At 41.2% G+C, this 23,642-nt stretch overlaps 1 protein-coding gene across 2 annotated transcripts in view; it reads right to left on the bottom strand.

Moving 5' to 3' along the window:
* The window catches only part of LOC132830037 (ephrin type-A receptor 7-like), a 604,896-nt gene that overhangs the window by 95,996 nt on the left and 485,258 nt on the right, over nt 1–23,642 (bottom strand). For both annotated transcript variants that reach the window (XM_060847499.1, XM_060847500.1), the window contains exon 7: nt 6,383–6,545. In XM_060847499.1, the coding sequence (XP_060703482.1) occupies nt 6,383–6,545 (163 nt within the window). The remainder of the gene's footprint in view (nt 1–6,382; nt 6,546–23,642) is intronic.

Raw genomic sequence — 23,642 nt, 5'->3', positions numbered from 1 at the left:
TTGTTATCACAAAACGAAACAAAATAGCAGAGAGATTTACCATCATCAACAACACCCTCACAGGCATAAAGTTCACCAAGGAGGAAGAAACCAACAACAAACTCGCATTCCTGTACGTCACAGTCGAAAGAAAGGACAACGGAGAACTACAAACCTGCGTATACAGAAAACCGACAGACACTGACCTAATACTTAACTACACCAGCAACCATCCCAACACACACAAACAAAGCTGTATCAGAACACTATTCCAACGAGCCACCATACACTGCAGCACAGACGAACTTCGGAAAACAGAGGAGAACCACCTATACAACGTATTCAAGAAGAACGGATACTCAAAAAAATACAGTCCGCAGATTCCTGAGGAACAATCCATGACAAGCAGACCAAACACAGCCAGAAACCCTAACCACCTTACCATACATCAAAAAAGTTTCAGAAATGACAGCCAGACTACTAAGACCCCTCAGAATCCTAGCAGGACACAAACCCACCAATACTCTCAAACAAAAACTAACAAACTTAAAAGACCCAGTACAACCCATGGACAAAACCAATGTCATCTACAAAATTCCATTGCAAGGGCTGCCACAAACACTACGTAGGATAAACAGGAAGAAAGTTAGCCACCAGGATACATGAACACCAGCTAGTCACAAAAAGATACGACCCTCTCTCCCTCATAGCCCTCCACACGGGTGAAAGAAACCACCAATTCGGCTGGGACAACACATCTATCCTGGGACAGGCTAAGCAAAGACATGCCAGAGAATTCCTAGGGGCCTGGCACTCCAACCACAACGCCATAAACAAACACATAGATCTAGATACCATCTATCAACGCCTCAGAAAACAAACAGGAAATGACATCACCACAAACCCCAGGAATCCCATCCAGGACAAACATATAAATAGAAAGCAGGAGACAACAGCTTCGCTTCACTTGGAGGTCGCCACTGATGATGTTACCTAGCCAGGTAATGAAATGTCTGGATATCAAACCTATAGCTCAGCGAGCAAACCTACACCCTAAACCTCAACCTGAGCTACAAACCTTCACAAACCTTGCACTTAATTAATTGATTAGACTTTCCATTGTATCCACGAGAGTTGAGGTCCAGAGGACACAATGTCCAAATATGGGGTCACCCATTTAAATCAGTGCTGAGAAGGAATGTCTCCTCTCAGAGCGTCATCAACCTGCAGAATTCTTTACCAGAGAATTGTTGCGGCTGGGCCATTCAGTATATTCAAGGCTGAGATAGACAGATTTGTCATCAGCAATGGAATCAAGAGATATGGGGAAAAAGCAGAAAGTAGAGTTGAGGCTTATCGGATCAGCCATGACCTTATTGATGGATGGAGTGGATGTGACGGGCTGAATGGCCTACTTATGCTCCAATGAGGAGAAAGTGAGGACTGCAGATGCTGGAGATCACAGTCATGAGTGTGGTTCTGGAAAAGCAGAGCAGGTCAGGCAGCCTTTGAGGAGCAAGAGAATCTGATGAAGGGCATATGCCCGAAATGTCGACTCTCAACTACTTATGCTCCTAAGTCTTATATTGTTGAATATGGATGCTGTTTGCTATTGTGTTCACATACATTGTTGCATTTGCAGTTCTATCCAATATGAGTAAATGCTTTCTAGATATTGGACGAGCATTGATGGCAGATAACATTCTGTTGTCGAGGACAGGAAGTTCACAACCTCTTACAGAGGCTCTCTGGATGGGCCCAGCACTGGGGAATCTCTTGAGATACTGCATTTTGATTTATTGTTTTCAGAGAAGCACCTGCTTTGCCCGAACTGGGTAAATGCAGTCGTGATACAGAAAGGTTGGAGTAAGGTGCGGGATTCAATGTCACACTCTTCCTATGTAGTCTTTGTGTGGGCTTCTTGCCCTGTTCCACACTTTACTCAACTCGAGTATTTTCCCATTCACTCCGTTGATTTACCGGCACAGAAAAGATGGGAAATCAGTGAGATCTCTGCTGATGCTAGGACAAATCATGATGGTATCTCCTTGGCACCCTTGCCCTTTCTGCAGTTTGCAGGATGACTCTCACTGGGGCCACTGTGAAGGTTACCAGTCTCACTAGCCATTTATGTCCTACTCGAGCACCGGCTCACCTCATCACCATCCTTAACTGGATGGCATTCCCACAGGAGGATTCTTATTTGGTGCAAGTTTGCATCTTCTGGTCTGAATGGGAATGGGACCTGACAAATGGATCAGATGGCCAAAACTTTTGATTTTGGAAGATTCAATGCTAACACTTCATGTCAAATAATTGTTCAATACAAAGTAGCTGCTTGAAAAACATTAAAGGATCATTAATGCAGGTGAGACTGGCTTAGAACAAAATGGAATGGTCACTTTTACACATTTCAAAACCACGTGATAAAATTTAACGAGGCTCACGTCACAAGGATTGTTAAACAGCTTCACCTGCATTATATAATTAAAAATTATTAAAAATTACATCTAAAGCAAGATTACTTTCCCAAATTTTCCTTTTTTACCTATTTCTGTGTCCTTTTAGCATTCTAGCAGCAATTCAAGTAACTAAAATACCCAATTCCAATGTTATTTTCCTTAAATGAAAACAAATTGTAAAATCTCTAACTTAATTTTCCTAGTCCTTCAAAATAGACCATTTTATTTTGGAAAAATAATGCTACTGCCTTCACTAAAAATAAAATTGTCCCCAAGGCTGCTTTTCAATTATTCTTTACGCAGAGAGTTGTGAATGTATGGAATGCGTTACCAGCGGTGGTGGTGGAAGCAGAGTCATTTAAGCGACTGCTGGACATGCGCATGGATACCAGTGAATTGAGGGGTCTGTAGGTTAAGTTATTTTGTTTTACATTAGGATTAATCCTCAGCACAACATTGTGGGCCAATTTAGGATGTCTGGTTGGTGCAAACGAGGTGGATTGGAGGGTCTGTTTTCATGCTGTACAACTCCATGACTCTTGTCAATTGAGTTTCAACCGCATGCTGTCATTTTTGTAGTGATTATCCCTGTCCTCTCTCATGACTCCCCCACATCTGTGCTGTACTGGCGCCAGACTTGTGTCCTGTCCTCTCCAGAGTGACACCATTAAGGACCAGGGTCCAAATGTTTCAGAATACAAATCAGACTGCTCAACTCACACTGACATCTCCCTTCAAGATTGCAATGTAACATTACAAGTTTTCTAGTGACAATGTACTTTGATTTCAATGTAATATATTATTTCACTTGCCTTCATTACTTCCAAATTCAAGCAGGTTCACTGTGTGTCGTTCTTCAATGATGAAGAAAATAAGCCATAATTACTTACTTCCAAAATATAAATAAAATATGGCCGAATTAAAGTTGCAAAATGCTTTACAGTCTCCATGGTTATCTCAGAGCAAACAGACTGTCTCACATTACGTTTGCACTCAATTGAAAAAAATAACTATCGAGATAGAATCTGGCATCCAAACACACTGCAGGGTAGTTTTTATAACAACAGTCACCACACAAAGGGAATTCATCTCTACATGAAATGATCTGCGATGTTTGTAAAGAAGTATTAAGTTCAAGTCTAACATTAACGTTGTTTCCTATCTGGGTAACCCACCAGCTATGCTGCAGCCATAAGGCACAAGTTTCATTGTATTGTCTGGACAAAGTTCTGATAGGTTTATACAACAATATCTACAGTATTGATACAGGCCATTCAACCCAAATGGTCCACATTGGTGTTTATGCTTCACACTAACCTCCTTCCATTCAACTTCATCTAACCTAATGAGCACTTCCTTCTCCCCTATGTCTGTTTATAGTTTCTTCTATTCACTGCAAAAAACCTGGGTGACAGCCAGTGTCACATTCTCACCAGGTTTTGAAAAAGAAAAAAATGCTTCTGACTTTTTCACATTTATGATCCTTAGTTTTGAATTCCACATAAGTGAAAGCATCTTCATAGAATCCCTACAGTGTGGAAACAGGCCCTTTGGCCCAATGAGTCCACACCAACCCTCCAAAGAGGAACCCACCTAGACCCATTTCCCTACATTTCTCCAGGCTAATGCACCTAATCTACACATCCCTAAACTTTACAGGCATTTTAGCATGGCCAATTCACCTAACCTGCACATCTTTGTGATTGTGGGAGGAAACCAAAGCACACCCACATAGACACGTGGAGAATGTGCAAACTCCACACAGACAGTTGCCTGAGCCTGGAATCGAACCCTGGGCCATGCCACTGTGAGGCAGCAGTGCTAACCACTGAGCCACCGAGCCACCCATCTTCTTTACAGCTACCACATCAAACTTTATAATTTTAAAGAAATCCATTAAATGATCCCTTAGTTTCTTCTGGAACAAAACTGATGAGGGACATGGATAGCGTGGATGGTCAAAATATTTTCTGCAGGGTAGAGGGCAGAGGTTTAAGGTGAGAGGGTAAAAATATAAAGGGACTTAAGGGGTTACCTTTTCACACAGAGGGTACTGCATGTACAGAATGAGTCGCCAGAGGAAGTATTGGTGGTTGTTCCAATTACAACATTTAAAAGGCATCAGGATGAACTGGAAAGGTTTTGAGAGATATGGGCCAAATGGAATCAGATCAATTTAGGATATCTGATCGGCATTCACGAATTGGATTGTAGGGTCTGTTTCCATGCTGTACATCTCTATGACTCCACTATGCATGATATTGACTAAACAAATGACAGATCAAGCATTATACACTTTAAACAGACCTAAACATGGAGCCAGTGGACAAACAGCAGAGTGGATAGCTAGCTGGCTTCATGGTAGGAAACAGAGTAGGAGAAAAGAGTAATTATTCTGAGTGGCAAGAAGTGGGAAGCGTTGTGTTGTTCTGGAAGAATTAGTAGTAGGATCAGTTCAGTTCGTGATTCACATGAGCAATTTGGGCCATGTAATCAAAAACACAACTTCTACCTTTGCAATGTTGCCAAATGCTGGGGGGTATAATCAATATGATGGAGGACAGCAACGAATTACATTAGGATGTTAGTGAGCTTACAGAATGAACTAATAATTGCTAAATGAAGTTCAACACTGGTAAATACAAAGTGACATATTTTGGTAGGAAAAATAAGGAGATCACTTATTACTTGGAAAGTGAAGGTGGGATAGGGGAAGGGGCATCAAAGTACTAATACATCAAGCACTAAAAATGCCCTGCAAGTTCATAAGAAAGAATAGCAAGCACTGGCTTTTATTTCAAGAAGGATAGAACTGGAAAGTAGGGAGGTTGTGTGAAACCTTTGGTGAGCCTTGGTACATCACAGTACTAGTTACAGTTTTGTTCACCATAGTATAAAGATAGGGAGGACTGGAAAGCTGCAAAGATGTATAGAGATGATACCAGAAATGCAGAATTTCTCCATGTGAAAAAAGGATTGGCAGGTTACATCCCACACCTCATGAGAAAAGCTCAGCAAATTAATGGACCAAATCAAAATGTTGAAGGGTTTTGACAGAATGGTTACAGAAATAACATTGCCTTTTGTTTTAGGGGAATAGAATAACACGAGGCCATTAACATAAAATAATTACCAAGAAACCCAACAGGAAATTCAAAAGATACTACTTCACACAAGATGTGATAAGAATGTGGAACTTGTTACCACGGGACATAATTGAAGTGAGTCGTACAGATGCATTTAAGGGGAAGCCTGACAAGCAGATGACAGGGGAGGGAAAAAATGGATACTCTGGTTGATTTAGATGAGAAAAAATGAATTAAGCTCAAGAGGAGCCTAAACATTGGCATGGACTGGTTGGCTGAATGACCTGTTTCTACACCACAAATCCTGTCTAATCCGGAGTGATTCTCTGTTGGATATGCAGGACCTGACACCTAATGTTGTGGCTGTATTTTTCAGATCGAGTACTAGTGCCAAAATGTTTAATGAACACATTATTTGAGTATGCTAGATGTCTCATTTTACTATTTAAAGTGTGACAGCCTTGAACAACTCATTGATTGCTTAGATCCAGGAGCTAAAGTCACCCATTTTTAAAAGGCCAAAATTGAAGTAAATAAAATGGAGATCTATCCTTTGAAATCCTTAATAAACTTCTGAATAATTGCAAAATAACACAACCTAAAGCTTATACAGATCTAGGGTGGAAATGTGGTAATGCACCATTTTTTTTAGTTTTGCTAACTTAATAAGATGTCTAATTGGGATTATTGACCTTTTTTTATTGTGCATCATCAAAAGACTGACTAACCACCAGCAATCTGGCAGCATCCAATAATAGTCATATCTTGCGTTAATCAGTGTAACAGCCAACCCTCGAACACAGGCACACACAGAATGGGAAATGCCCATTATTTTTCGCTTTCAGTGTTACTTACGCTCCCCTAATGTCTGCACCTCAATGCTTGGGCTGTAGTTCCCGTAGTTAGTGGACGAGAAAGCTCGGACTTGGAACACGTAGAGGGTCCCAGGCTTCAGGTTATTAATGGTCACGGTAGTTGATGCAGTTTTTACTGTTGAGTAACTTTGATCATTCTGCTCCTGCCAGAAAAAATGTACATAGTTCAATGACAGATCCAAACTGTAGCTAACTGACATTCCCACTCTGATGGATGGACAGGTCAATAGCAGTAATGATCAATAATGACAGATCAATAATGCTGGTCAATGCTAATCTTCAATAGGTACACGCACATATATGCATAGGATTATATAACACAGTAATGTACCAGCAGTGGACTCTATGGTTGATCCTTATTTTATTCCCAGATTAGAGTGGTGCTGGAAAAGCATAGCAAGTCAGGCAGCATCCAAGGAGCAGGAAAATCAACGTTTCAGGCAAAAGCCCTTCATCAGAAATTCTTGAATTTCTTGAAACATTGATTTTCCTGCTCCTCAGATGCTGCCTGACTTGCTGTGCTTTTCCAGCACCACTCTAATCTTGACTCTAATCTCCAGTATCTGCAGTCCTCACTTTTGCCTGCTCTAATTTATTCCATCTACTTGCCTTGGCTTTTAATACCCTTTCCTATCAAAGAATAAGTTAACAATTTCAGTTTTGAAATTTCCAACTGACTTTCTGGAGGAGGGACTTCCAGATTTCCACCAGCTTCTATATGAAGTGCTTCCTCTATATGATTTGAACACTGGCATGTACGTGAGCACACAGATGGTGATCCTCTGCAGATTGCCAACAGTCAGCTTTGCAGCAGTATTTGCTGTGACTAGTTCTTTTATGTGAATATTCAAAAGGTAGCTTGCCTTGTTAATTGATGAGAATAACTTAAGAATTCTGTTGGCTACTTGATATCACTACACATCCAAAGAAGGTGATGCAATGGAGTCAAAAGAATAAAGAGGTATTAAAATGCATTTCCAAAGACTTAATGCATTGGCAAGGAATGCCATTGAGGCATCAGAGGAGTTTAATAAGAAATAGTGTCTCAGTGGTAACATCACTGGGCTAGTAATCCTGATAAGCTAGCTTTCTGGGGAGCTATGTTCAAATCCATCTAGACAACTGTGGAATTTAAACTGAATTAATATAACCCGGAAGATAAAGCTAGTCTTGGTCATGATAACCATGACAATTCAGACTGATTGTTACAAAAATCCATCTGATTCACCCTTTAGGAAGGAAATCTGTCACCAAACACAGACAATGCCAGGGAGAATTCAGCAGGTCAGGAGAGAGAAATAGAATTAACATTTTGAGTCCAGATGACACCACTTCAAAACTGAAAAGGATTTGAGAATATTTCTTCTTTCAGAAAGGATCGATACATGACAGGAACTCTTCCACCCAGTCTGCCCTAAGAGGGATTCCAAACCCCCAATGGGGATGACCGTTATTGCCCTGTAACATGGCAAGTCACACAATTAATGAGCAATTAGGGATGGTTGGACAGAAAGTGCCACAGCCCCATGTGAATAATAATGAAGGAAAGCAGTTGCAAAGTATTAATCTAAAAAATCATCCTAAATCTTCATCACATTGTTTCACATCACTAATACTTAAAATAAGTAAGGTTTTATGATAGCCCAATAAAACTGAAAGAACTGTGGAGGTGATAAATCAGAAACAAAAACAGAAGTTGCTGGAAAGGCTCAGTATGCCTGGCAGCACCTGTGGAGAGACATCAGAGTTAAATTTCAGGTCGAGTGGCTCTTCAAACTGTTCTGAGGAAGGGTCACTCGATCCGAAACATTAACTTCTATTTCTCTTCAGAGATGCTGCCAGACCTACTGAGCTTTTCCAGCAATTTCTGTTTTTGTTTAAGTTAGCCCAAACAAGTTTACAATGAACAACTTTGCAGTAAGATTCCAAGCAGTTAAAAACTGGGAATCCTTTCTTATTCTCTACAGGCTGACTACAGTTGCAAAGATCCTTCCCGTGATTAGACAACAGAGGGATGGAAGATGGTTGTAAAAATCCAGGTTACTATAAAAAGAGAAAAATAAAGTCAGGGCAGACTTGAACCAAGTTGGTTATCACTAAAATAAACAGAAAACACAGACACATAATCTTTGTGCAATTACAGTGATGTAATCACCTGGTCAGAGAGAGAGTGAGAGAGAGTGAGAGAGTGTGAGAGAGAGAGTGAGAGAGTGTGAGAGAGAGAGAGAGAGAGAGATAGATAGATAGATAGATGAGAGCACGGTGGCACAGTGGTTAGCACTGTTGCCTCACAGCGCCTGAGACCCGGGTTCAATTCCCGACTCAGGCGACTGACTGTGTGGAGTTTGCACGTTCTCCCCGTGTCTGCGTGGGTTTCCTCCGGGTGCTCCGGTTTCCTCCCACAGTCCAAAGATGTGCGGGTCAGGTGAATTGGCCATGCTAAATTGCCCGTAGTGTTAGGTAAGGGGTAAATGTAGGGCTATGGGTGGGTTGTGCTTCGGCGGGTCGGTGTGGACTTGTTGGGCCGAAGGGCCTGTTTCCACACTGTAAGTAATCTAATCTAAACAGGATTCATAGTGGGAGAGCTCAAAGGGAGAAACAGGCAGATAAGGAGGATAGGGGACAGAGAGGGTTACAGAGAGGATGAGAAAAAGGTTAGGTCGGATAGAGGAGAGAAGATGGGGAGAGGCAGGATGGACAGGTGGTTAGAGATAGGAAGAGGGGTGAAATGTAAGAAGAAGGGGAACATGAGAAGGAAGATGTGTGGATAGGGGAGGAAAAGAGTAGATAGGAGGGATAGGGACTTTCCAGCATCTGCAGTCATTGTTTTTACCCAATGTTTAGTAAGGGAAAGGGAAGAGAAAAGGTTGGGGAAAGTGCGAAGGGAAGGGGAAGAGAAGGGGGAAACTGTGCAGCATGTGTGGGGGAGACAGAGTGAAGGGACATTCATTCGGGTTAAGAGGTGAGGGGAGGAGTGTTGAATGAGGAGGTGGTGAGACAGGGAGAGAGCCCAGAGCCTCAAATCAGATCTTCAAATTCAAGACTCAAACAAGATCTTGGAGATGAAATCAGAAGCCAAAGGAATTAAACCTAATTCTCTTGTGATTGTATGCCTCTGGCCTGAAATGGCAAGTAAGTATATTGGATAAAAGGAACAGAAGAATTTGTTGATAGTGTTGAATTAAATAAGGATGAGAAGAACATTGCTGAATAGAAATCATTAGTCATGTGATTTGAATTTCCTGCATCTATGTTGTAAATTCTATGCAGTGAGAGTACAGAAAACTCCATCTGTAGCTGCTTGAAAAAAAAGGACTTCATATTTCTTCATTACTTAATTTAACAACTTCCAAAATAAGCCTGCGAGGGAAACAGGCTAGAGCAAGTCAGTTTATATCTCTGACAATTAGTTTAAATCTAGCCCAAATTAACAGGATTCAACTTCCTGCCAGCATTATTCCAGAAATTAGCAGATCGATTAAGTGAATGTACATTCAGTGGTTTTAGCATCTTCTGCACCCAGGCCCCTGTTGCCAAATGACAGCCAAATGCCTCATATCACTGTAACTCCAATTCCCAAATCCAATTGTCCTTCCCACCTCTGGGTTAAAAAAAAACTTCCTTAAAATCAATTGTAAGGACCAATTTCTGAATTGTTCTTCTTTATAATTCCTGCTTTGGCTCAGTGCCAGCCTCTGTGTCTGATTTCAGTTCTGCCAAGTGCTTCAGGATGCTTTCTTACAGTTAAGTCACTTCATGAATGCAGGGTGTTGTTGTTGGAGAGCAATTAGATCTAAATTGAGGAGTCAGTATGAGCTCAGGCATGATAAGCAGAAGGGCCTGTGCCTTAGATTCAATGAAGGAATTCGACATTAATCCAACAGCGATCCTGGCATTTGTCATCCAAGGCTCTAATTGAGCATCTTTCCAGCCAGAAGTCAGTACCATGAGTGTTCACGTGCATACTATTAATATTTAAGAAGAAGCAATGAAAAAAATGAAACCAAACAAATAGATGTGAACAATATACAAAAGCTATTTTATGATAAATACCTTCCCTATGATAGGGATCATATAAGTCTAGAAGTGAGAAAAGTCATAATATGGCACTTCCTGACCAGCCATTCTTAATAAAAGTTTCCTATTATCACTGGAATTTAACTGTTATTTTGCTTCAGAAAGGATGTTCATACAGATAATTATTTACAGAAACATTGTGCTTAAACAGACATGTTATAACATTAGAATTTATTTCGACTCATTTCAAATGGGACTGATATTTAACAATGATAGATTGTTGCCTTCTACTCAGCTTCATTTCTTAGATTGATACAATTCCCTCCCTTCCTCTAGACCACTGGAGCAGACATCCTCCAAAGACCTTCCCCTCACTAAACTTGAAATCATATCTTTTTCTACTTTCCAACTTAGTAGCTGTCCTTGCCCCTGGGCGAGGTATTATCAAATTCAAGTAAATTCTGCTCACATAACTGATCACATAACCCTGGCATCAACAGAAGAGAATCTACTAATCAAGAATGAGCATGCGAAAAAGTGATCTTGGATGTTACACTTGTATTTAATATCCTATATATTGGTGTAAGTAAAAGAGTGTTAGAATACATGGATGTTGAAAAGTCTTAGCAATACAGTATAAGCAGCCTCAGGGATAGTGTATGTGAGCTACTCTAGACTGGTACCTCAATATGGAGGTAGCAGTATTGAGTCGGTGTGGAAAGAGGCTGTTTGGGCCACCAGCCTATAGATCCTCCAAAGACATTCTAACCCCTGACCATATGCCCTTAACTCTGCATTTCCCATGGCTAACCTCCCCAGCCTGCACATCCCTCGACGCTTAGTCAACTTAGCTAATAACTAATCCACCTAAGCTGCACATTTTTGTGACTAAGGGAGGAAACTGGATCATCTGCTGGAAACCCACGTAGACATGGGGAGAACAAGCTAATTCCACAGAGTTGTTCAAGGCTGGAATTGAACCCGGTTCCTTGGTGCAGTGAGGTAACAATGCTAAACCGCTGTGCCACCTTGCCACTCCTTGGACTTAAAGCCCAAAATGGAACCTGGGTGGCAACTAGTACAAAACCTCCACAGCTACTGTTAAGATAGTACCCAGGGGACTCCATTAAAATGGGAAGACTCCAAAGGCAGGTCCGGACCTTGGGAGATTTCAAAGATTGGCAGGCGAAGACTTTCGGAGACATTGAAAGCATTATAGATCAGGATGACTTTGAAGGGCAGGATAGAAAGAACCTTGGAAATCTTTGAAGCCTAGCCACAATCCAGCAATACTCAGGAGAGGGAAAACACAGAACTATAATGCTTTGACAGAAAGAAGGAAAAGTATTCACCCAGGTGAATCAATCTCGATCATCCAAAAGGGATGATGGCTCCGGAAGAGAAGTTGCCATTACCTCATTTGATAAGACAGAAGACTGACAATGAGGCCAGAGTCAGACTTGTGAAAGAGACAGATGCAACATAACTGCTTCAGGCTTGTACCATCAAGTCTGCACATTTTTTTTTATTAGCTGAAGGTCCAATAACTGATGATATTCTCTTGCAACAAAGCATGGGAGCAAGTACTGGAGAGTATAAGGTACTAATCGTTTGATGCTTATTTTAGCCCCAAATGAAATGCAGAGGAAGAACACACAAATTCATTAGTGATCTCTATATCAGAGAAATTTGATAGAAGCCTTTTTAATGGATTTACATTATCTAACAGGATAATGCATGTACAGAGCTTTGAAGGATGAATTATTGAGAGACTGTATATTAGTTGGCGTGAGGGATGAGAACTTATCAGAATTTTGTTGGAAAGATGTTGGAACCAAATACTTCGGAATTGCAGCATGTTTGGATAATTGTATCAAGTACAGTCAGCATGGCTTCACGAAAGGGAAACAATGGCTAACTAATTTACTAAGTGCTTTTGGAGGAAGTCTCAACTGCAGTGGATTAGGGTGGGGAAGCACTTAGATTGTTTCATTTGGATTTCCAAAAGCTTGGTTGACAAGGTACCTCACACAAGGTCAAATCATAGAGTCTTAGAGTCATAGAGTTATACAGCACAGAAACAGACCATTCAGCCCACTTATCCACGTTGACCACGTCTTCTAAACTGAACCAGTTCCAATTGCCTGCATTTGGCCCACTGAACCTTTCCTATCCATGTTCTTGTCTAAATGTCTTTTAAATACTGGAATTGTTTTTGCCTCTACCATTTCCTCCTGCAGCTCATTCCACATATACGCCATTCTTGGTGTGAAAAAGTTGTCCCTCAGGCCTCTTTCAAATTTTTCCCCTCTCATCTTGCCCTCTCTTTTTGGACTCTCCATCCCTGGGGAAAAGACCTTGGCTATTCACCCTATCCACGCCCCTCATGATTTTATAAACGTCTATAAGGTTACCCCTCAGCCTCCGACGCTCCAGGGAAAAAGGACTCAGCACCTCCAGTCTCTCCTTATAACTCAAATCCTCCAGGCCCGGTTACATTCTTGTTAATCTTTCTTCCACCCTTTCCAGTTTAGTAACATCCTTCTGATAGCAGGGCAACCAGAATTGTACACAGTACTCCAAATGTGGGCTTACCAATGTCTTGTACAGCCATAACTTGATGTCCCAACTCATGTACTCAATGCTCTGACCGATGAAGGCAAGCATGCCAAATGCTGCCTTCACTACCCTGTCTATCTGTGACACCACTTTCAAAGAACTATGTACCTACACCCCCATGTCTCTGTTCAACAACACTCCTCAGGGCCCTACCATTAATTAAGTCAGTCTTGCCCTGGTATGATTTAGCAAAATGTGACACCTCACATTTATCGCACTAAATTACATTTGGCATTCTTCAGCACACTGGCCCGGCTGATCATAAGAGCCCAGAGTGTTGGAGGTAGTATATTGGTGTGGACAGAGAATTGGTTAACGGCAGAAAACAGAATGGAGGTAAGGAATCCTTTCCAGGTTGGTAACTAATGGGATTCCACAGGGATCAGTGTTGGCACCACAACTGTTTACAATACATATTAATGACATGGAGGAAAGGAACAAATGTAGTGTAGCCAAATTTCCAGATGACACAAAAATAGGTGGAAAGTTAAGCTGGGAAAAGGAGATATTGGTAGGTTGAAAAAATGGATAAAAAATGTTGGCAAATGGAGTACATTGTGGGAAAGTGTGAGGTTGGTCATTTTGGAAGGGAGAACAAAAGAACAGAGTATCATATATATGGAGAAAAACTGCTGAAAGCTGCAACACAAAAGGGCTTGAATGGGGGAGGGGGGTGTAATTGTGCACAAAACACCAAAACTTGGCACACAGGGGCAGGACTGAAAGCCATGTAATAGTTCCATTGCTGATGTACAGCCATGCCTTTTAATGTACTTTCCCAAAACAGCTCAATCAACGTGTGTCTTATGCTTTCATTAATTTCCTTTATTCAAATTTAATACCCTTTCTTCAGATTATTCTGCCTCACTTTTAAACATAATGTCCAATTTTATCTATTGTAGAATAGAATAGTAATTTATTGTCACTTGTATTTTTTTTTACAAAAAAACATTGAAAATGTCCAGGTCGTCTATATTTATAACAGAAGCCATAAATGAGAAAAATGTAAGTATTATGCCTGTTTCATTACATAACACTAGATCTAATATTGTCCTCTAGTCAGCTCTTCAAGATGCAGCTCTAGAAAACCACCCCTAAAACACTCCAGAAACTCACCCTCCACGTCATTCGGACCCAGTTGGTTTACTAAGCAAACTGAAGTCACCTATGATAATTGTGTTGTCCATACTACAAGCTTCTCTCATCTCCTTATTTTTAGCATGGCTCACACTAACACTATTATTTGGCGGCTTATAAATAACTCCAACCAATGTCTCCCACCCCTTGCTATTTTTACCTCCACCAAAACAGATTCCACATATTGTCCTTTCGATCTGAGATCCTCCGTTACTAATGTACTGATCCCATTCCTTTCTATTTGCACAACTCTACCTCCTTTTCCTTCTTGTCTATTCTTCCCAAATATGGAATATCTCTGAATAGTCATAGTCCTGGTCACCATGCAACCATGTTTCTGTTCTGTAATGACAATTATATAAGAACCATTTGTCTCTGTTTATGACGTTAGATCATCTGGTTGCTCATGCTGTATGCATTCAGATAGAGCACCCTTGACTTTTCAACATAATTCAACATTCAAGGCATACTTGATACCTGGCTTTGGTTTTCCTGTCTTCTGGCCTCTCTTCCAGTTTCTCTACTTCCAGTTACCACCTTAACCCCTTTCCAACTTGGGTTAACCCTCAGATTTCCCATCCCTCTGACAAGCCAGTTTAACCCAACTCCAACACCACTCTCCCTTTGAGGTGATTAGTTCAAGTCCTGTAAGATGGAACCTACCTAGCTTGCACAGGACTCATTGTCTCATAACTAATTCCAATGGCTCAGAAATCTGATGCCCTCTTGCAAGTATTGCTATCCTCAATGTCATCCTGCCTGGGGGAGGAGGTGGAAACCTTCGACTATAAGACCATAAAACATAGGAGCAGAAATTTGGATATTCAGCCCATTGAGTCTGCTTCTCTGTTCAACCATGGCTGATAAATTTCTCATCCCATTCTCCCACTTGCCCTTTGATACTCAAGAAACTTACTATCGCCCATCTTAAATATACTCAATGACCTGGCCTCCACAGCCTTCTGTGGCAATGAATTCCATAAATTCGCCACTCTCTGCTTGAAGAAGTTCCTCCTGAGCTCCGTTCTAAAACGTCTTACCTTTACTCTAAGGCATTGCCCTCTGATCCTAGTCTCTCCTAACAATGGAAACATCTTCCCAACATCTAATTATCCAGACCATTCAGTATTCTGTAAGTTTCAATTGGATCCCCCCTCATCCTGCTAAGCACCATCACGTATAAACCCAGAGCCCTCAAATGTTCCTCATATGTTCAGCTTTTCATTCCTGGGACCATTCTTGTGAACCTCTTCTGAACATACATCCTTCCTCAGTTAGAGGGCCTAAAACTGCACACAGTCCTCCAAATGTGTTCTGACCAGAGCCTTACAGAGCCTCAAAAGTACATCCCTGCTTTTATATTCAACTTCTCTCAAACTAAATGCCAACATTGCATTTGCCTTCCTAACTACTGCCTCTAACTGCAAGTTTACCGTGAGAGAGTCCTGGACTGTAACTCCCAAGTCCTTTTGCACTTCAGATTTCTGAATTTTCTCCCCATTTAGAAAATAGTCCATACCTCTATTCTTCCAACCAAAGTGGATGACCTCACACTTTGCCACGTTGTACTCCATCTGCCACCTCTTTGTCCTCTCCCCTAACCTGTCCAAAACCTTCTGCAGCCTCCCTACCTCCTCAATGCTATCTGTCCCTCTTCCTATCTTTGTATCATCTGCTAAATTAGCCAAAATGCCCTCAGTTCCTTCATCTAGATCATTAATGTATACAGTGAAAAGTTGTGGTACCAACAATGAGCCTTGTGGAACACCACTTGTCACCGGCTGCCATCCTGAGAAGGACCCTTTTATCCCCATTATCTGTTTTCTGCCAGACAGCTAAGCTTCTATCCATGCGAGCACCTTGCCTCTAACACTGTGGGCCCTTATCTTACTCAGCAGCCTTCTGTGTAGCACCTTGTCAAAGACCTTCTTGAAGTCCAGGTGGATAACATTCACTGGCTCTCCTTGGTCTAACGTGCTCCTTACTTTCTCAAAGAATTCTAGCAGATTTGTCAGGCATGACCTCCCCTTGATGAAACCATGCTGACCTTGCCCTATTTTACATTCACTTTCAAATATTCAGAAATCTTATCCTTCGCAAAGGATTCCAGGATCTTACCCATAACCGAGGTTAAGCTAATCGGTCTGGAATCTTCTGTTTTTTGTTTTACTCCCATTTTAAACAGGAGTGTCATGTTAGTGATTCTCCACTTCTCTGGGAGCCTCCCTGATTCTAGAGATTCTTGAAAGATCACCACTAATGCCCCCCCCCATCAATTCAGCCTTCTCCATTCAAACTCTGGGGTGTGGTCCATCTGGTCCACGTAATTTATCCACCTTCAGGCTATTCTGTTTTTCTAGCACCTTCTCCTTGGTGATGGCCACCACACTCAGCTCTGCCTCCTCACTCTCAAAGTTTTGGGATATTTCTGGTGTCTTCCACCATGAAGACTGATGCGAAGTAATTATTCAATTTCTTGGCCATTTTCTTGTTCCCCAATACTATCTCTCCAGCGTCACTGTTGAGTGGCCCAATATCCACTTTTGCCTCTCTTTTGCCCTTTATGTATCTAAAGAAACTCTTGCAGTTTTCCCTTATATTACTGGCTAGCTTATCCTCATATTTAATCTTCCCCCTCCTTATATATTTTTTTGTTGCTCCCTTTTAGTCTTTGTAAGCTTCCGAATCCTCTGATTTCCCATTGTCCTTCACCAGATTATATGTTTTGTCTTTTGCTTCTATGCTAGACTTCCCTAGTCAGCCATGATTACCTCATCCTCCCTGTACCATGCTTCTTTTTTATCAAGATGAATCTCTGCTGTGTCTCCTGAATTACTCCCAGAATGCCCTGCCATTGCTGTTCCACTGTCTTTCTTGCTAGGCTCCTCTCCAGTTAATTCTATCCAGCTCCTCCCTCATGCCTCTGTAGTTGCCTTTATTCAGCTGTAATACCATTACATCTCTCAAATTGCAAAGTACATTCAACCATATTATGATCACTGTCTCCTAAGTGCATCTTCACCTTAAGCTCCCTTGTCAAGTCTGCCTCATTGCACGATACTAAATCCAGTATTGCCTGTTCCCTCGTGGGCTCCACCACAAGCTGCTCCAAAAAGCCATCTCATAGACATTCCAAAAATTCCTTTTCTTGCAATCCATCACCAACCTGAGTTTCCCAGTCCACCTGCATGATCACTGTAACTTTGCCTTTCCTACATGTCTTTTCTATCTCCTGGTGTATCTTGTGTCTCAGCTCCTGACAACAATTTGGAGGCCTGTACATAACTCCAACTATGGTTTTTAACCTTTACGATTCCTCAAATCTACCCAAACAGATTCTACACCATCTAACCCTACTTTGTTTCTTACTACTGATTTAATTGCATTTCTTACTCATAAGACAACCCACCCCCCCTGCCCACCTGCCTACCTTTCAATAAGATTTATATCTTTCAATATTCAGCTCCCAATCCTGATCTCGTTGCAGCCACATCTCTGTGATGCCCGCCACATCATACCTGCTAATTTGGATTTGCACCCCAAGCTCATCTACTTTATTCCTTATACTGCATTCATTCAATTTTAACGCTTTCAGCCCTATATTAACTGTCCTTTTTCTCATTGTCATTCGTTTATCCAGTGTGTTTGAAGTTTGATTGCCAATCCTTTCTATACACACTGTCCTATTTGTGGCTGTTCTGGAGATTCTAATAACCTCTCCTGAATTCTGCACTCTTACCTCCTCCTTTAATTTGGGTTTTCGAATTTTCTCTTTAATAGAGCCCTTCCCCCCTCTATTTCGTTTAAAGCCCTGTCTACAGCCCTAGTTATGTGATTCACTAGCCACTGGTCCCAGCATGGTTCAGGTCCCATCGGAGCAGGTCCCTCCTTCCCCAGTACTGGTGCCAATGTCCCATGAATTCAAACCCATTTCTCCTACACCAATCTTTGAGCCACCTGCTTAACCTTATTGACCTTGTGCCAATTAGCTCACGGCTCAGGTAGTAATCCAGAGGTCATTACCTTTTTAGTTATGCTTTCTAATTTAGTTCCCAGCTATTCATACTCCTTTAGCAGATCAAACGAGGTTAGAGGTTCGAGTTCATTGATACCAAGAGGACCACGATCACATCTTTACCCTCCCACTCCAAGTTCCTTCGCAGCCCGGATGAACTACCCCGAAACTAAACCTCGGGGTAACCCAAAAGCAAAGGACAAACAGGGTTTCCTTCAAAGACTAAAATGATTTACAGATTTAGAAACAGAACTGTATAGCACAGTTCTGAGGGATGGTGTAGGAGGGAAGGCTTCTGATTTGTGGGACATTGGGACCAGTTCTGGGTAAGGTGGGGCTGTTACAAAATTGGACAGTCTACACTTGAACCAGACTTGAACTAATGTCCTTGGGGGAGTTTTTGTTACTGCTATTGGGGAGATTTTAAACTAATGTGGCAGGGGGCTGGGAACCAGAAGAGAAAACAAATAGGCAGCAAGGTGGAGACTGCAGACTGCAAGAATCATGAAGTTAGCATTAATAAGGGGAAGAGTAGGCAGAGAGCAGATGAATGCAAAAGAACTGGTGGCCTGAAGTGCATACACTTTAATGCAAGGAGTATTGTGGGTAAGGCAGATGAACTTAAGGCTTGGATTGGTGCCTGGGAGTATGACATTATTGTAATCACAGAGACTTGGTTGAAGGAAGGGCATGATTGGCATATAAATGTTCCAGGATATAGACGCTTCAAACAGGACAGGGAGGGAACTAAAAAAAGGGGTGGAGGGAGGAGTTGCATTGCTGGTCAGGGACGATATCACGGCTGTGCTAAAGGAGGACACTATGGAGGGCTTCAGTAGTGAGGCATTATGGGTGGAGCTGAGAAATAAGAAGGGTGCAGTTACATTGTTGGTGCTGTATTACAGGCCTCCCAACAGTGAGCATGAGGTAGAAGAACAAATAGATAAACAGATTAAGGAAAGATGTAGGGGCAACAAGATGGTGATGATGGGAGATTTTAATTTTAACCAAAATTGACTGAGATACACTTAGTGTCAGAGGTCTGCATGGGGCAGAATTTGTAAGAAGCGTCCAGGAGAGCAGTATGCCAATAGTCCGACTAGGAAAGGGGCCATATTGGACCTGGTACTGGGGAAACGAGCCAGGACAGCTGGTAGAAGTTGCGGTGGGGGATTTCTTTGGGAACAGTGACCACAATTCTGTAAGTTTTAGAATACTCGTAGATAAAGAGGAGAGTGGTCCTAAGGGGAGAGTACTAAACTGGGCCAAGCCAATTATATCAAAATTAGGCAGGAGCTGGGAAATGTGGATTGTACACAGTTATTTGAAGGGAAGTCCACATTTGATATGTGGGAGAATTTCAAAGATAGGTTGAAGATAGGCATGTCTTGTTGAAGGCAAAGGATAGGAAGGGTAAGATTTGTGAACCGTGGATGACAGGAGAAATCGTACGACTTGCCAAGAGGAAAAGGGAAGCACACATAAGGTCCAGGCAGCTAAGAACAGAACGGGCCCTGGAGGAATATCAGGAGAGTCGGACCAGTTTTAAAATGAGGAATCAAGCAGGCTAAAAGGGGTCATGAAATAGCTTTAGCGAGCAGAATTAAGGAAAATCCCAAAGCATTTTATTCTTATATAAGAAGCAAGTGGGTAACTTGAGAAAGGATTGGTCCACTAAAGGATAACAAAGGAAGGCTGTACATCGAACCTGAGAGAATGGGTGAGATTCTGAATGATTACTTTGCATCAGTGTTCACTGAGGAGAGGAACATGATGAATGCTGAGATTAGAGATAGAAGTTTGATTAGTCTGGATCATGTTGACATAAGTAGGTAAGATGTGTTGGGTATGCTAAGGTTATTAAGGTGGGCAAATCCCCAGGACCAGATGGGATCTATCCCAGGCTGCTGAGGGAGGCAAGAGAGGAAATAGCAGGAGCACTGGAAGATATTTTTGTTGCATCCTTAAACACAGGGGAGGTGCCGGAGGACTGGAAGGTTGCGCATGTTGTTCCCCTGTACAAGAAGGGTAGTAGGGATATTCCGGGTAACTACAGACTAGTGAGCCTGACGTCAGTGGTGGGTAAGTTGCTGGAGAAGGTACTGAGGGATAAAATCTATTTATATTTGGAAATGAATGGGCTTTTCAGTGATAGGCAACGTGGTTTTGTGCGAGGGAGATCGTGCCTTACCAACTTAATAGAGTTCTTTGAGGAAGTGACCAAGTTGACAGATGAAGGAAGGACTGTAGATGTCATATACATGGACTTTAGTAAGGCATTTGACAAGGTTCCCCATGGTAAACTAATTGAGAAAGTGAAGTCACATGGTGTGCAGGGTGTTCTAGCTAGGTGGATAAAGAACTGGTTAAGCAACAGGAGACAGAGAATAGTAGTTGAAGGGAGTTTCTCGAAATGGAGAAAGGTGATCAGTGGTGTACTACAGGGGTCAGTGCTGGGGCCACTGTTGTTTGTGATATACATAAATGATCTGGAAGAGGACTGGAAGGTGCTGATTAAAGCATCTTGGTGAATATTTTTGCAATGTAGCCTGCAATAATTCCTTCTCGAGATTATTTATTGTTCAAGTAAAAAGATGGAATGAATCAACAATTGCAGTGCTCTTCACTGGGTCAAATGAATTTGGATCTTGAAGTGGAACCAGGAACTAGTCGGTTTGATAATTAAAGTTGATGCGCGTGAAGACTCCTTGACTGTTCATTGTCTCATTTTGAAGTTGTTGACAATTACCTGTAACAGATTCGATACTTCAGAGGGATCTACATAATGAAAATAGCCTCTGATTGGTTAGGCCTTCCGAGAGGGACTCTCTGTAGGGTCCTTTACAATTTTTAAAAGCTGCATCTTGAGCGTTTGAAAGAAGTTTGATGTCTGAGAAGGTTGTTCAAAGTAAACAGCGTGCTTAGATCAACAACATAAAAGTCTTAATAGTACAAAAGACTCACAAAGCTCTCTCAAAGTTATAGTGCAAAAGTTAATAGAAGAAGTTAACACGACATGCCTTGTTAGCTAAACTCAGGAAGAAAAGGCACCCTTTGAAAAAAAGCAGCAAGAGCTCAGCTCTGAAATAACCCCTAGCAACACAGCAAGATTTTAATGATCGCCTGCTACTCAAAGGGAAATTTATGTTTACACCACCAAAGCACAGCTTTAATACTGGAGGCAAAGCAAAGGCTTGTATTTAAACAGAATGAAGGAAGTTTACAGGACAGAATGAAGCCATTTGGCCCAGCATTCCTGTACTGGCTCATCAAGTGAACATTCCAGTTCATTCTTCCAGCCCTTACTTTCCAGCTGTAACTCTATCAGTTCCTGAATCCAAAAACGATCAATGTGGTTTTAAAATTATTTATGGAATCAGTGTCCACCATTATTTTAACAAGAGTTCTAGTCCTGACACCTGAGTGAAAAATAAATTCTCTTCATCTCCCCATTGAGACTGTTTCAATACTTTTAAATCTGTGACTTTTGTTTCACACATTCAAAGGGAATAGATTTTCCCTATAGAGTTGTACAGCACAGAAACAGTCCCTTCAGTCCAACACATCCCTGCCAACCCAATATCCTAAATTAATCTAGTCCCATTTGACAACATTTGGCCCAGATTCCTCTCAACCCTTCCTATTCATATTCCCATCCAGATGACTCTTAAATGTTGCAATTGTATTTGCCTCCACCACTTCCTCTGGTAGCTCGTTCCATACACCCACTACCCTCTGCGTGGAAAAGTTGTCCCTTAGGTCCCTTGTAAATCTTTCCCCTCTCACCTTAAACCTATGCCTTCTAATTTTGGACTCCCCTACTCCAGGAAAAAGACCTTAGCTATTCACTCTATCTGCGCCCCTCATGATTTTATAAACATCATTCCTCATCATCTTACAAATTTTTATTGAAGCATTTCTTAACCTTATCTATTCCAAGGAGAACAATACTAGCTTTCCCAACCTTTCCTATAACCGTACTGCCTCATCCTTGGTAATATTCTGGGTAAATCTACTCTTAAACTCTTAGGCATTTCTATCTTTCCTAGCATGGTGACTTAATTGTCCCCGGTACTCACGCTGGGGCCTAACCATGGATTTACAAAGAGTCAACACATCTTTTAGAATCCCAGGATATCCTCTAGTGTTTTAAATCTAATGAAATACTTCTTGAAGTGTATTGTAATGCAGCAAAAGAGGAAACTTCCTTACGCACAGCAAGGACGATGTCATAGATCGCTGCATGATCAGTTTTTAGTGCACTGATGAGAGTAAAGGTAGTGAAGAAACTTTCCTAACTCATCTTCAAACCAGCGCCATGGAAATGTTATGTCCACCCTGGAAGATAGATAGAGCCTCAAAAGATAATGCTCCATTTTGACAGTACCATGTTGGGAGTATCAGTTTGATTATATGCTCAGGTTTCTGGGATGGGTCTTGAATCAACAGCCTCCATCTAAATACAAGTTCTTAATGTTGTCATTAAAATGGTGCAAGTGGGCTGACCATCTCATGATCTGCAATCTTTGAAATTCGCATTGTGAACTTGTGTAAGATTTATCATTTGTTTACCCTACAGTTGTGAATTTATCAGTGACCTCCTCTCTTACTCTGTAGTTCAATATGGAGTGGAGCTGTCTTCACTTATACATCAGCTGGAGACATTCTGAGGGTTATGCAGCTTAACTTTGTGCAGTAGGACATGTCACAGTTACTGTGCTTTTAATTTCTTTATAATTATCAAAGAAGAGGAGTTAATTCAAAATCCATTTTTAAGCAATCCTTTCTTAAATAATGAGGTTACATTTGCCACTTTCCAAGCAACAGACTTGGAACAGGGTTCAGGTAATTTTGAAAGATGATCACAAATGTATCTGTGATCTTACCAGCCACCCCATGTAAACAATCTGGGATATAAATCATTAAATCCAAGAGACAATTCACTTTTTGTTCCTTACTTTCTCTGGGACTATTTTGAAAAGCTGTATTACAATTTCATGCCTACTATTCTCTTGATTGTCTATTATTTCTGGGAGATTTTTAATACTTTTCTCTACGAAAACAGACACAAAGTATTTGTTCAGTTACTCTTGGCCATTTCCATATTCCTTATTCTCAATTTTCTTTATTCTTGTAGTAGACTTTAGATTTATTTCTGATAATCTTTTAGTTTATACATATCCTATAGAAGCTTTTATCATCCATTTTTATGTTTCTTGCGCGTTTACTCTCATATTCTATTTGCATAAATAAATAGGGAGTAAAGGATCATGTAGGGGAAGATTGAGTAATTTAAAGTAACTAAAAAGGCATTTGTTAAATCAAGGTAATAATTAATGTAATGATAATCACTGTGTGGTAAGAAGGGATGGTGACTGGAAATTAAAAGGGTGATAGCAGATGGGGTAGAGTTTATAAAATCAGTAAAACAAATTAAACTAAGTATTCTGTA

This window comes from Hemiscyllium ocellatum, chromosome 30, assembly GCF_020745735.1.
Source record: "Hemiscyllium ocellatum isolate sHemOce1 chromosome 30, sHemOce1.pat.X.cur, whole genome shotgun sequence".
Taxonomy (NCBI): Eukaryota; Metazoa; Chordata; class Chondrichthyes; order Orectolobiformes; family Hemiscylliidae; genus Hemiscyllium; species Hemiscyllium ocellatum.
This window is presented reverse-complemented; position numbering and strand designations above follow the sequence as displayed.